Source organism: Siniperca chuatsi, linkage group LG23 (genome assembly GCF_020085105.1).
Source record: "Siniperca chuatsi isolate FFG_IHB_CAS linkage group LG23, ASM2008510v1, whole genome shotgun sequence".
In the NCBI taxonomy this organism is placed as follows: domain Eukaryota; kingdom Metazoa; phylum Chordata; class Actinopteri; order Centrarchiformes; family Sinipercidae; genus Siniperca; species Siniperca chuatsi.
In genome coordinates, this window is record NC_058064.1 from 6595973 (window position 1) to 6610363 (window position 14391).

The window sequence follows — 14391 nt, forward strand, 5'->3', positions numbered from 1 at the left end:
GACAGACAGGTGCTGATTTTAAATCAAAGACGTTAATTCAGAGCCACATAGAGTATTATTATTACGCTCACACGATATTTCTGCCCTACACTTGCATTACCTGTGTAAGCAGCTGTCTCCCTGTGCAGCTACACTGCAGTTAATGCAGTTTGCTGCAAATTTTACATGTTTACACATTTAAAAAGAAAAGAAAATGGGGATTCAACAGTAGAGAAATGACTGGAAATTAGGGGAGAAAGTGATGGGAAACAACATGCATCAAAAGTCCCCAGCCAGATGAAACCAGGGAAGTTGCAGTTCACGGTCAGTAGCTTACTACTACTACATTATGTATACTGTTTGGTAGTTTAATCAATACCAGTGCATCATTTCTATAATGTGATTGAATGTTTTGTATGTAAAATCTTAATCTGCAAAATCACAATAGGTGTCAAATTAATTAGTATATTATTTCCCTCTGAAATGTTGTAAAGTAGATGGATAAAATAGCATAGAATTAAACTGTGCAGGTAAATATACAAGTACCACACAACTGTACTTGAGTAAATATACTTAGTCAAAGACAGATTCTACTCCAAATATGTAGTCACTGTGTTTTGGCTCAGGGCAGATTTGAGCTGGAGAAGCCAGCAATGCCTGATTATGAGTCAAAGGCAGAGAGGAGAGGAAGCCGTGTCACGTAATGTGCAAATGCAGCAGAAAGAACTCCAGCCTCATCTCATATATGGGGCATGTACAACAGAATGTGAGCGAATGTGACAAAAACATAAGGGGGAGCGGGAAAAAAAGAGAGAAAACATTCAAACAAATGAAAACAAGCAAACAAATGGGATGGAAGAGCAATTTCCATATTTGCATGGGTGAGAGCGTTTTGCACGTCAAAATCTTAATGCTCATAGAAGTTTGCAACCGAGGTGACAAGAACAGATTCCTAAGAAGATTTCCTTGTAGTGCACATTCAGAATATTAAAAGGTTGAAACTCAATTGAAATCTCATTGACTAAACATACCATGTCTCTGTTCAGAACTGCTTGCCAGCATGTCATTAGAGGATTTGTGAGTGGTGGAGGTGTCTGTAACTGCCTCACATTGTCAGTTGTGTTTCTAGTTGTCCACCTTGCCATTTTGGTTCCTACCTGTATTAATAATGGTAATCCTAGAGGCGGAACTAATTACTGCCGATCTAGTGTTCCGTATGTTGTAATTAATTAACGACAATTAAGACAAGACAAGGACGAAGCACAGAATATATTTAAGAGATGAACAATGCTTCTCCACTTCCTCCCACTGTACAAAAATGAAGCCAAAATATCCCGGATATCTGGGAAAAATGTATTTGACGTGTACTTTAAGTTTTTAGTTTGGCTCATGTCCCATCTGCTAACATCGAGGGGGCGGGGTTTATGACCTATACTGCAGCCAGCCACTAGGGGGGCGATCAAGATGTTTTGGCTTCATTTTTGGGCAGCTGTCATGTCGTCCATCTTTATATACAGTCTATGGGACAAAGTGATCGGGATTTAGCCCCTCTTAAGTAGTAAGCAGCCTACAAGGTATGTTTGAGTCCATGTCATTTTTATATGTTAAAAGAATGCACATTACTTGTCACTAACCATGAGTGAAGTAGCTTGTAATTTTACTAGCATTATCTGTAAAAATAATAACAATAATAATAATAATGTTATGGTTATGTTCTATGGTCTAGTTCAAGTGTATAATTTACATATGCAATGGATATGTTAGCTTGATATGCTACCTATTGTATGGCTACAGGAGCAATACATACATACATGCATGTCATTTAATGTATCCTTTATTTTTTCTCTCGCAACCCAGTTCTCACAGGTTTGTCTGACTAGGGATAAAACCCATTTTTAACCATGACCTCGTGCCTCATGTCTGTTACTGGAGTGATTCAGGATTAATTCAGGATTTAAGTATTAACAGTCTTTTCATATAGTATCTCTTTTTTTTAAATACACCAAGATGCTTTTTTCATATATTACTTTCCTTTCATTAGATTTTTCAGGCACGTTAATCAAAACTGCTTTTTATGTGACTTTTACTAGTTTTACCTCTGAAATGGCACCATAATGAAAATATGTGGGGATTTTTATGTCACATGTGACACGCCTTCCATTTACATAAAGCTGGTTGAGTTTTGTGTGGGAGGATCAAGTGTTAAGTGCAACAGTATAGGAATTAGTATAGCAGGAACTTGCTTTGGATCTAAACAAAAGGGTGTGGATTAGCCAGGCTGATACCTCTGTTCAACATGTCATAAGCTGAAAAGCTTGCAAGAAAACACTGCTTATAGTAAGAGATTAGTAGTGCCAAGCATCTAAGAAATGCAAACAGACAAATATATTTTGAACTAATTAACATGTTGCACCTCGTTCGTTTGGCTGTTTCCCTCTGTTTCCAGTATTTGTGCCAGTTAGCTGGCAATTGGTGGTACTATAGCTTCATATTTAGAGTAGAGACATGAGAGTGGTATCGATCTTCTAATCTAACTCTTGGCAAGAAAGTGATCAAATCAAGAAGTCACTTGTCATAAGGCTTTAACTTTAAATTTCTCAAAGTTGGAAAAAACATGTCTACATTTTTGAGGAATTCATATGGTCTGACATCACCACATCCATCGCAGGTATCGGACTGAAGTAGCAGTAGTTTGATATTTGTATGGGGAAAATTTTCAAGAGCACCGGTGCTTAACCTAATTAGTACGATGATATGTTATTAAGTTATTAACATTATTTGCATTGGTCATGAACGATGACAAAACCAGCTGAAATATGTTCTGTTGGTCTGGAAGCTGATTTAGATCAGATTTAATATATTTTTGAATAATCAGCTTGTTACAAAATAATAAGACCATATAATGGAAAACTGGACTGTGCATACATATCAGATCCATATGAAATTGCTGCGTAATGATATATATATTTTTTTCTTTTTGTTGTTTTTTTTTAGTTTTTTTAAAGTTAACAAAATGTCTTCCATGTGAAAGGCCTCATCTCTTGCAACCACAAAAAGATCTTTTAAAAAATGTCAATTTAGATATGTAACCCATAACTGTGCACACACACACACACCCACACACACACACACGCATGTACGCACGCTTCGAGTGAGAGACATACACACATGCATATAGACAAGCAGATACACACAAACAGCCCAGCAGATTGACAGTCCAACAAACAGCCAGCCAGCAGCCAGGAGCTAGCTAGCCAATCCACTGCAGGATGTGCTCTCTTCCGGTTCACCAGAGCGGAGAGGCCGCAAGAAAGCAGAAAGGGAAGCCATGGACTGTGGCTCCTGTCATGGCTGCCAGGTACCAATCCACTGTTGCGGGAAGTTAATGAAGCGGGTTTTCATTGGGCATACACCACGCCACCAAATCAATCCCTAGGAGAGAGTGGGAGGAGGGACTGCATGCAGTATCACAGCTTTAAACCTGCACTCTGGCAAAAAAAAAATCTAATTAAAAACTAATACGGTTGATTATTACAATCTGAAGCGGAGCATCTGTGCTCTTCATGGACACAATGGGATTTGTTTATTTTCGAAAACACTACCTCTGGCGAGAGAAATTGTCAAATTGGGTCGTAACTTTTTGTCTTTTCTCTTCTTGCAGATGCAAATAACCAAAAGGAAGGCAATAAGCGAGTTCGCACCCAACTGGACTGATGAGGTTGTTTGTCCCAGGGAGGAAGGGAAAAGAGAGTGGAAAGACGTCCACTGCCCTATTTCAACACGGTTCCTCTTTGTATGTCCTGTAGGTTGACAGTAGGAGCCTATAGAGCTTTGACAAAACCAGTGGAAATATGACTTTTAGTGACGATATGTTTTACCTTTTCTTCTTTCTAGCACCTGATAAGAAACAACTTGTATGTTGCGATAGGAGATATAATACTCAGCGGTAGGGAAGAATAATGAATATGGAAGAGATTTGTTTGTTAGTGTTCTTACCTAATGATGTTATTTCTAGGATTATTTTCTTAAGAACAAATTGGAGAGGATTTGTTTTACAGTTGCATAGCCTAACTCTAATTTGGAAAACTCTCCGGTCCATGCTTGGACTTAATGAAGCAGTTTGCTAAAAGTGAAGCCCTAAACATTTTCACGTAATTAATTTGAGTACAAAAACAAAGTTGTGCATTTGCAATTTTTCAAGTGGCTCAAGTTAATAATAATACTTTACCTGTTATTCTGTGCTATATGATATGTTTCTTTTATTTCCAGTAAGAATAAACATAAGCTAATTCTTCTGGAGGCTGCATGAAATAGCTAAGTGTGCAAACTACAACTGTTTTTAATTTGTCTTCCTCCTGCTGCTCTGGTGTACCTCAATTTATACAAACTGATTTTTACTCTCCAGCTCTTGGCTGTAAAAAAAATAAAAATAAAGTCCTCACTATTGTAGTCCTCAGTTGGAGTTAACATTCTCTTTATTTCCAAAAATAAATAAGAAATAAAGGCAGAAATTATGTTTTTTGTTTTCACCTTGTGCACCCTGACAGTCAAACACTCCAAAACGGCAAACACATTTTGATATATTTTTATTTGAATTTTATTCTGTGAGAATATGGCACAATGACACCACTTAATGCAGCTCATCTTACAGTGTCGTAGGTGGCCAGCGATAGTAACACTCAGATCCATTGTCCAGAACAAATAATCAATCAAGAATGCATCAAAAAGGAAATCAATACCATTGTTACTGTACAGGAAGTATCATAGTGGGGGGGGGATAAATGAGGGATTCTTTAGGGGGGAGAAACATTCAGATAGTAGCTATTAAAGACGTGTATGTACATTTCAAATGTACCACATCCGAATTACATATAATGTATTATCATAGATATATACAATGCAAACAATAGACTGTTAAATTTATTTTTCCTATTGTAAGAGAAGCCACAAGCCACAGTGAATGAATACACAATGAACATCTATATACATAAGCAAATGAAAAATGAACACTTGTATGTACATTTAACACTTGCAGCAGGCTACTGATTTTTCTTTTTTTTTTCTTTTTTGGTCTTTTTTTGTTTGCTGATTTTGTTTTAAGTCCACACGTTAATCGCGACCCCTGAAGTTCAGATTGGGTCAAACAGCTCAACCCTCAACACCTTGGTTGCTCTACAAAAAACACCTTTTTTTCTCCAGGATGTTAAAATTGCAAATGTTAAGTGTGTCCAGTAAGATAGCAGATGACCAGCTTCTTCCCAAGGTGAGTGTGAAGCCTCATAAATTTACAGGTGAAATCAAAATTAAGCCCTTGCCTCTGGGCCTTTGGGTCACATTGAAACTAGTTTTAGCTATTGTCCTGTGCCACGTTTCCAGGTTTGCTGTTTTTTCCTTCCTGGGTGCAAAAGTCACTCTTGAAATCCACTGGAACACTGAAGTTTGACTCCAGTTGCTTATTTTGCAAGACAGGAATCCATTTCTTAGCAAATCATGCCCCCAGAAATATATTTATACCTTCTACTTTTACAATCATATTCTCTTTGAAACACTTCCATAACCAATAATATTCATATCTGTATAGATTTTAAATAACATTTTTAATTTCCAACCAAACTAAGAAACTCTCTGGCTGTACACTGATCATATTCTAATTTGTAATACTACATTTGCACTTTGTACAATGATAAAAGAAACAGTTTTATAAAATGTGATAGAAAATGTACAATACAATGTATTTATATGTATTCCAGAACCACGCAAAGCTGTGTCTAAGTGAGTCTTTGGAAGCCTGTTACTATTGAAAGACTATTTAAAGAGGAAGGAGCGATGACAGAGAAATAGACAATCACACTGTGTGCATCGTCCCTGATGTGTGCCATGATATTTTGTCCATTATGATGTCTTCATGCTGAGGATGTCATTTAGAAAAAATAAAACACCACACAGCAAGCTGCATGCACACACACAGACACACACACGCACACACACACACACACACACACACACACACAAATGACATCACTGATCTCTGTATAATGACAGACACACAGGGTTTGCAAAGGAAAGCACAATTTCCCATATGACATATGTGAAAGCACGCACGCACACACCTAACACACATATATTGCCCGCTGTGTCTCCATGATAGTATTGAAATATGTCACCGCTGTGACTGTATACTGTACAGTTTTTGATAGATCATTTCAAAAAAGCATTGAGATGATGATTTTAGATTGTTCAGTCCAAACTTTCATTGCCTCTGCAATCAGGCAGTGGCTGTTAAGATGGAAATTATAGTAATGGGAGCTCAGAGCTGAGAAACACAATATCTTTAACAAAAAAGGAAAAAAGATAATTTAGGAAGGCTGAATAACAAGCTCTTTAACATCATCACACTGCAGCACCACCTACAACTTTCAGCAAGATACAACAGGGATTTTAGGATAAAAGAGCAATTTGTTTATGTCACTCTGGATAAGGCACTTAAAATTGCTCTGTACAATCTGGCGATATACATTTTCTGATAAAATTATCACAGCATGTACAAGCTGCTGCGTTTTCACCTCTGCAAGGCTGCAGAAGTTTGTTGAGCTTATTCTCAGCAACAGCCCCAAGAGTGAAGCCAGAGAAACCTTAAATTTGAAGTCATCTCTGATAATCGTTACATGTCATATGTACTCCGTAAAAGGATTTTAGCCCTTTGACATAAGCCGTATGAAGAGGAGCCCAGCTAGCTCTGACGGCACATTATGATCAGTTGATAACAATAGAGACAATGTTTATTCTAGTTAGTCTAGTACATTAGACAGACGAACATCAGAATATATATTCTGTATGTGAGCGTATATGCATTAGAATGGATTTGTAAAATATAATAAGGTTATGATCATAATAACCAAGAAACGGTGGATTCTGTTTGCACAACATGAGAATGAGATGCAATAAAAGTGCAGGAGGGATGGTAAACAGCGCTGTATCACACTGTGTTTACACCAGGCAGCGGGTTTCGTCAGGGATTCCTGCAGCAAAACCCTTGGCTGACCTGCCCAGAACGGCTGTGACTTCTCCAAACATGGTCCACATGCAGCGTGATCCTCTAGCTTTGGATTTTGTCTCGCTCACCCCCCACCCAGTAGCCATGACTACAGAGGCAAGCTTATCGTGCAAAGTGTACACCTTGGGGGCTATCAGCCGCCTTTCTCCCTCACATGCATGACAGCCATTCTCTTTCACTGTCACCTAACAACGCTTTCTCGTTCTTTCATAAGCCCACGTTCCCCCGTTTCACTTTCCAACACAAAAGACAACGCCTGATACAAGAACGTTGTTTTGTTCTCATCTGTTCATCAACTTGGCAACAGGAGCAGGGGGAGCGAAACGGTTCATGAGAACTTTGTTCTTGATGTTCAAAGTGCATGGAGTGGAGATAACCACGGTAAGCACTTTTGTTTTTTAGATGTATCTCGCCCTTTTCCCGCTCCAGGAGGTGATAAACTGCCATCCCCTTCCGTCAGACACCCAAGCAGCTGCTCAAACTGGGACCCCTGGACCTCCGCTTGAGCTGTGAGCCACTTACTCTCCTGCTGGTATCACTCAAACGACAGCTTAGCAAAGATTAATCAGATATTCTGGAAGGCTCTTTACCCACTACTGAGATGTGTGACAGATGTCAGACAGAAACGGCTCGCCTTATCACCGTGACGGATGGTTGGATGTTGAACTTGGATGGATGTCTTGTTCTGCTGAAACTACTCAGATAGATAAACATGGACCATCCATGTACAGTATGTGCAGCGGTGGTGGAAAGGTTATTTACTCAAATACTATACTCTTATTCTAAAATTTTAAGGTACTTGTACATATAAAACATATGAGCAGCTTATAAAATGATGCCCTGTTATCTGTGCAACATTAAATGCTGCTTACATAATCTATGTAATCTAACTAATCAATTGATCAACTAATTGTTTCAGGTCTACACTTTCATAAAGCTGTGGGATTCGCAGGAGACATTTTAGAATAGCCTAAATTGATGCAGCAGAGGGTGAGATTAGAGGGCTTTTAGTCCCTAGCATTGGTCACACTCCAAAGACACTGGATTCTACACTTCCCATAATGCAACTCAGTAGTGCCATTTGAAAGTCCACGCACCCAGTTTGTAATACAGGCTTTCTGTTAAAGGCCCTGAAAACATATTTACTACTTACTATGAGCAATGGGGTCCTATATGAACAATTTTCTGCCAAAGTTAAAACAGTTTTGGTTTCACGTGAGAGATTTCGTGAGAAATATTTGTTCTTTGAACTTTTCTCACTGGTTTGAAGTGGGCGGGGCTCAGTTGGAAAAAAGTGTGGACTTATAAGAATTTAGTAACATTTCAATCAAAATCTGATGACTGTTGGGTTGTTTGTTCATGTTGCCAGGCCACTGTTAATCAGATCTGATCAAACCACATCAGACATGATGAAACAGACTAGCTGAGTTTTTGACTATTAAAGTTTTATTTTAGAAAGAAAAACAAATGATTTGAAATCAGGTTGAAAAGTTTTCAAATTCGGAATGCATGACTTTTAAAGAAATAGAGAATTTTTACATTGTGGTATTGCAACTTTAATTTGAGTAACGCATCTGAATAGTTCCTCCACCACTGATGTACAGATACATGCTGGAGATGCATCCACAGCTTCTGGATGCCTGGTATTTTAACATAGCATTTACCATTTTGCTGTAGGTTGCCAGCAAAGAAATGTAAATATCAGTGTGCCCGTTCAATGCAAAATTGGGATTTATTTCTGTGACAAAGGATGTTTATCCTGCACTGACTCTGCACATATATGAGCTTTACAGTGAAATATAGCAGGAAGTGAAGCTGGAATGAGCGCAGGAGAAAGATAAAAGGAGAATTAATGATAGAGCAAGCTAATGAATGTACATGTGATATTTACATTACATTCATGACCTCGTATATGAGGTAGAGACTATAACAGGATCAGGACTGAGTGGAGCACTAAGTGGGGCATGAACGTGTAGCATGCAAGCACAAGCTGAGCATGTAATGGGCAATCTTTAATCTCAAATGTAGGTGTTCCACATCGTCCCATAATCTGATCAGCCTCATGGTGAGTTTTCATTACAGGATCTGTCCCAGATCTCTCTTTAAGGAGACAGACTTGAGGAGCTATTTGGTGCAGGAGTAATTCTGTGCAAAGCCCCCCTACCAGCCACTGTGGCAGCCTCCTGATGGCAAATGCTCATGCATATTCATCACTACAACTGGTGAGCATACATTAATGTAACTGAGAATTATCTAATAGGTTGAAATGATGGATGACATGCATAAATACACAGAACATGTCTTACAGTAAATTAATATTTTCTCATTTCTTTTAGAATTAAAATAAGCACAACTATTTATTAATTTTCATCTAAGAATGTAATGATTTATATATAATTAATTAACTCGCTTGTTCATTTTCGAAATAAAAAAGAAGATGGATTACAAAAAATGGACAGTAAAGACGCAGAAATAGCCCTTATTTAAATCACAAGGTGGTGACCTGTGATCAGAAGTAAACTCCACTCTTGGAGCTAACACACGCCAGCATGTATACCCACATGCGCCTCACACAAAAGCACCCACACACACACACACACACACAAACACCCAGGTCTTCACAATCATCATCAGTACAGTGCAGTACAGTACACGCTGTGACATCAATCCACTAATCAGCAAGATCAAATGACGTCTCCCACTCATCCACACACACCAAAGAAAAAAACAACCCAAAAACACACACAGCACACAGTGCCTTCCCACAGACTGTAATAAGCCACAGCTCTGAGCTCCGGCCACCTGTTTCACTCAAAGAGTAGGAAGATTCCTAGCAGGGTTGAATAACTTGATAGCAAACATAAACATCTTAATAACCACCATAAAATATACATCAGACTTCCTCTCAACAGTTGTAAAAGCTGATGGGATTTGGTATAAATGGCTGGCAAATCAAAGAGTGCGACTGAACAATCCAATGCCACATTGTTTTTCTATCAAGTCATAAGTCTTGTTGTTTGTTGTCAGTTGATCCATGATTGGTTGTATTCAGTGAGTTTTCTTTTGTAAAAATCCAAGTTGTGGTTTTATGGGGAATATGTGAGGGATTATTTCTTGGCCGGTGCAGTGACGACAAGAATTCAGGAAACTTTTGCTCCTTGTCAAAAAAACCCACACAAAAACCTTGTAAAACCTCAACATGCCGTTTTTACACTACACTGTTTATGGGCATACAACAAACAAGATCTATCATGTTAATTAGTGAGCTTTAGAGGTTCTGGCAGACAGATTTTTTTTAACCTTTGGACAGAGCCAGGTTAGCTGTTTCCCCCTGCTCTCAGTATTTATGCTAAGCTAAGCTAACTGTATCCTGGCTTCAGCTTCATATCTACAGACATGAGTGGTATCAGTCTTCTCTAACTCTCAGTAAGACAGAGAATACGCATATTTCCCAAAATGTCGAACTGTTCCTTCAAATCAAAGTATGGGTTCATTCTCTAGCAGGATCACTGATTCAGCTGATTAGTCCAAATTAGTAGTTGTATGTCTCCATCCATTCGATAAATATGTTTCTATTTTATGGCACAAAATGGGTTAACATCCTTTTTAAGAGTTGGTTTATACAAATTACAAAAAAATCATTTGTCTGTGACAGAGACTATTTCTTCATTAGAAAGTGGTTCTAATGAAAATCTCTTGTCAGCGAGGACTGTGTAACCAGGACATTGTTTTTGGAAAGACATGCTGTTGTTTACAGCATTCACTAGCATGCTGTAAACAGCAGCATTAAATGGAGGTGCATTCACCTCCAATATTTTTGGCTTAACCAACCTTTTAAGTTCGAGATTATTTCTAGTCACCTGTTGGGCCCACCAGCATACGATGTTGACAAGTGCAGCATTAATATATTTATATCTATTATGTATTAATGGAAACTCATTCCCATAGGGGCTCATTGGTAGATGGCATAGCTTCCAGCCCTGATGTGACCATGTGAGAGGCAATCTACACATGCTGCCCCACTTTATTCTACATGTCGCTGGTTGGAAGTACCACGATGAGGATCACAGACAGATAGAAAGAAGGCAAGCAGAGGGGCACACATGGGTGTACACCCATACTCCGAGCCAGCACACACCCACATGTGCACTCACATAAATATTGAGTATACACTGATATGTACAGTTATCTACAGGTATCTTCACTGAACTTCAAACTTCTGAGGTTTGTAAATTCAGTCAGCCCTATTTTCCCATTTTGAAGTTTTCTTGTGTTTTCATACAGCGCAGATCTTCCTCCACTCTTTATCTTTTTTTCATTTTTCATCAGCTCAGTGTCAATCCCAAGTACTCCCTGCTTTACACACCCTCATCTTTTTGAGCTTCCAACTCTGAATAAAACTGGATTTTTCACAACCTTTCTTGTCTATGCTGCTTCTGCATGACACATCCCAAAGCAACTGGCATCAGATGAATTTGTGTAAAGTGCTACAAACGGTTATTGAGAGAGAAATTGAAAAAACAAATGATAAAATGATGGAAAATAATTTCAAATGTACTCCTGCAGTCTTTATCATACTCATGAACCCTTTTCTCTCTCTCTCTCTCACACACCCACACCCACACCCTCACACACACATCCACACAAACAAACACACAAACTCAACTCATACTTCAACTCTTTCTCCTAAGTGGCCCATATTTATCTGGCTGACCTAATATTTTTATACTGGCAGAGGAGAAGATGTTTGAATGTCTTTTTAAATGTGGCATTGCACAGAGCATAGCAGGCCGGGTTGATGGTGCTGTTGATGTAGCACAGCCAGTAGCCAATAGTCCACACTGTGTTAGGGATGCAGCTGGAGCAGAAGGTGTTAATAAGCACCATCACATTATATGGAGTCCAGGTGGCTACAAAAGCTACCAGGATGGCCATTATAGTGCGGGTCACTTTTTTCTCCCGTGATGGCGGCACTTTCTTCTTCTTGGTGGGAGGTTGCTTTGTCATCTTCACAATCTTCCGTGCCATGTGATTCTGCCGCTCTGAGGCTGGGACGATCTCAACAGTGGCGTTGGATGGTGTGTAGCAGTCACCCTTGGGTGATTTTGTCTTGATCTTGATGCAGGTCAGCTTGGAGCCCCCTGCCTTGGCTCGCTGACGTGGGAGTGGCTGGCTTGTCTCTATGCTTGAGTTAGCGGCAGAGGGTGCTGCCTCCTCATCCCTCTGATTGGACGCAGCCACACTGCCTGATGTTGAATCATTGGAGCTCTCCTTCTCTTCTCCAGGAGCGCAGTTCTCCCTTGCCACATCGTCACCTTCGGGTTCTCCCTCAGCAGTGGTCGAGGAAGGTCCTTTGCCATTTTGCAGTTTTCCATCATGCTGGTTAGCTCCATCATCAGCATTCTGGCTCTGGGAACGCCCTGTGTCTTCCCCTGGTATGTTGTTATTGTTGGGTTTTGGTGTGTTGTTCCTCCTCTGGCCAGGCGACAGGGGCTCTGGATTGGCTGCTGATGGCTTGCGGTTATCCTTCTTCACACGGCTCTTGCTTGCTCTGGAGATCTGCCAGTATAGCTGAATCATGATGATGACAGGTAGGTAAAAGGCAGCGATGGCGGTGCCAAAAGTGACTGCGGCATTAGAGAAGAACTGAATGTAGCACTCCTTTTCAGGTACTGTCCGCCCACCAACAATGAACTGCCAGAAGAGAATGGCTGGTGCCCAGAGTATGAAAGACAGGACCCAGGCTGCAGCAATCATCATTCCTGCCATCTTGGTGGTCCTTTTGACAGGGTAGCTGAGAGGCTTGGTGACACAGAAATATCTGTCAAAGCTTATGATGAGAAGATTCATGACAGACGCATTGCTGACAACATAGTCCAAGGCTAACCACAGGTCACACACCACCGGCCCCAGGGGCCAGTACCCTATTACTATGTAGACTGTGTACAAGTTCATAGAGCACAGTCCAATAATTAGGTCAGCACATGCAAGGCTGAATAAAAAATAGTTGTTGACAGTCTGTAAGTTCCTATTAACTTTGATGGAAAGCATGACCAGGATATTTCCAATAACTGTAACCAAACTGAGGGAACCGGCCACCAACACAATGAACACCACCTCCACAGTCTTGTAGGCGCTTTTGCTCTCTTCCACAGCTTCTGTGTCATTGCCTTCAGAGGCATTCGAGTAGGTGAAATTAAATACATCCATGGCATTTGGTCTTTTGTTGCCACCTCCTATTCTGATGGAACCTACAATAGAGAACAAAAGAGAAGAGAAGATTTGTAATGAGGTGCAAAAGATGACTGTGTCAGCTTCAGCTTTTTAGTCATTTGAAGACTTTTGAATGGCATATATAATAGGATCATGGATAAAACAATTTTATTACTTATTCAGGAATACTTCACTTCTTTCTCAACTCAGAAAGAACTCTCAACCTTTTTTCTTCAACTTAGCACCAAATTCAAGTCTTTAGGCAAATACATTTAAGAGAATAAATCTTACAAAAATCTAAATAATCTACAAAACACAGGAGAAGAAACAATGATCTAAATTAAAATACCAAATTACTGTGGGACATCAGTGGCACTTTTACATGTACTGGTATTGGTTTCAGTCACATTCAGTAACATATATTCAATATGTTACAAAAGATGGTAGATGTAGATTATAAAATATAATTATATATGTGTATCTGAACCATCCGTATGAGCAGTGTGATCTTTTCTGTGTTACATCAGCTTTTAGCTTGTCTAAAAGCAATTCATCAAATAACAGTGTCAATTTTGGCTGTACACCAATTAGATTGGTAATTAGAAGCACAGATATCTGGCACAGATATTTTTCATAATCAGTGTGTAAATAACATCTCCCCATTAGACACCTGCTTCATTATTGAGAAAAAATAAAACCCTAAAAGGGACTGCACAATGTAAATGCACATGAATGTCTGATGAAAAATGAGATGTGTGGAAATGAGGCATCAAATGAGGATATCACAATGATAGCCTCAGCATGGTGGCACAAAGTTTAGTATCACGCACAATTAATTTCAACCTAATCAGTGGAAGAAAGGTTGTTTACTCACTGGACAACTGAGTTTATTAAATGTTTTATGACTGAATTTGAAACAAGTTAAATCTGCAAGAACAGACCACTATGAATACCAAAATATAACACACCAAATTTCTCCTTGTAGAAATCCATGTGATGTATGAAAAACACTTTTGCTGTCTTTTCAAAGCATGTGTGTCTGTACTGTTATCAACTTCATATTTATTTTTTCATGCAGAGTGCTCAAAGCTATTCTTTTTTTCTAGGCTTTTGTCTGCCTATCCACTTTCATGGATACATTTTCG

The 14391-nt window shown here is 39.3% G+C and overlaps 2 protein-coding genes across 3 annotated transcripts in view; one reads left to right on the forward strand and one right to left on the reverse strand.

Annotated features, from left to right (window-relative positions):
* The window catches only part of ptn (pleiotrophin), a 47528-nt gene extending 43093 nt beyond the window's left edge, over window positions 1–4435 (forward strand). The window contains exon 5 of the mRNA XM_044186205.1: window positions 3641–4435. Coding sequence (XP_044042140.1) covers window positions 3641–3693 — 53 coding nt within the window. The 3' untranslated portion in view covers window positions 3694–4435. The remainder of the gene's footprint in view (window positions 1–3640) is intronic.
* A 113-nt stretch (window positions 4436–4548) lies between these two features.
* chrm2a (cholinergic receptor, muscarinic 2a) overlaps window positions 4549–14391 on the reverse strand; it is a 72283-nt gene continuing 62440 nt past the window's right edge. For both annotated transcript variants that reach the window (XM_044186203.1, XM_044186204.1), the window contains one exon: window positions 4549–13284. In XM_044186203.1, coding sequence (XP_044042138.1) covers window positions 11735–13243 — 1509 coding nt within the window. In that variant the 5' untranslated portion in view covers window positions 13244–13284 and the 3' untranslated portion in view covers window positions 4549–11734. The remainder of the gene's footprint in view (window positions 13285–14391) is intronic.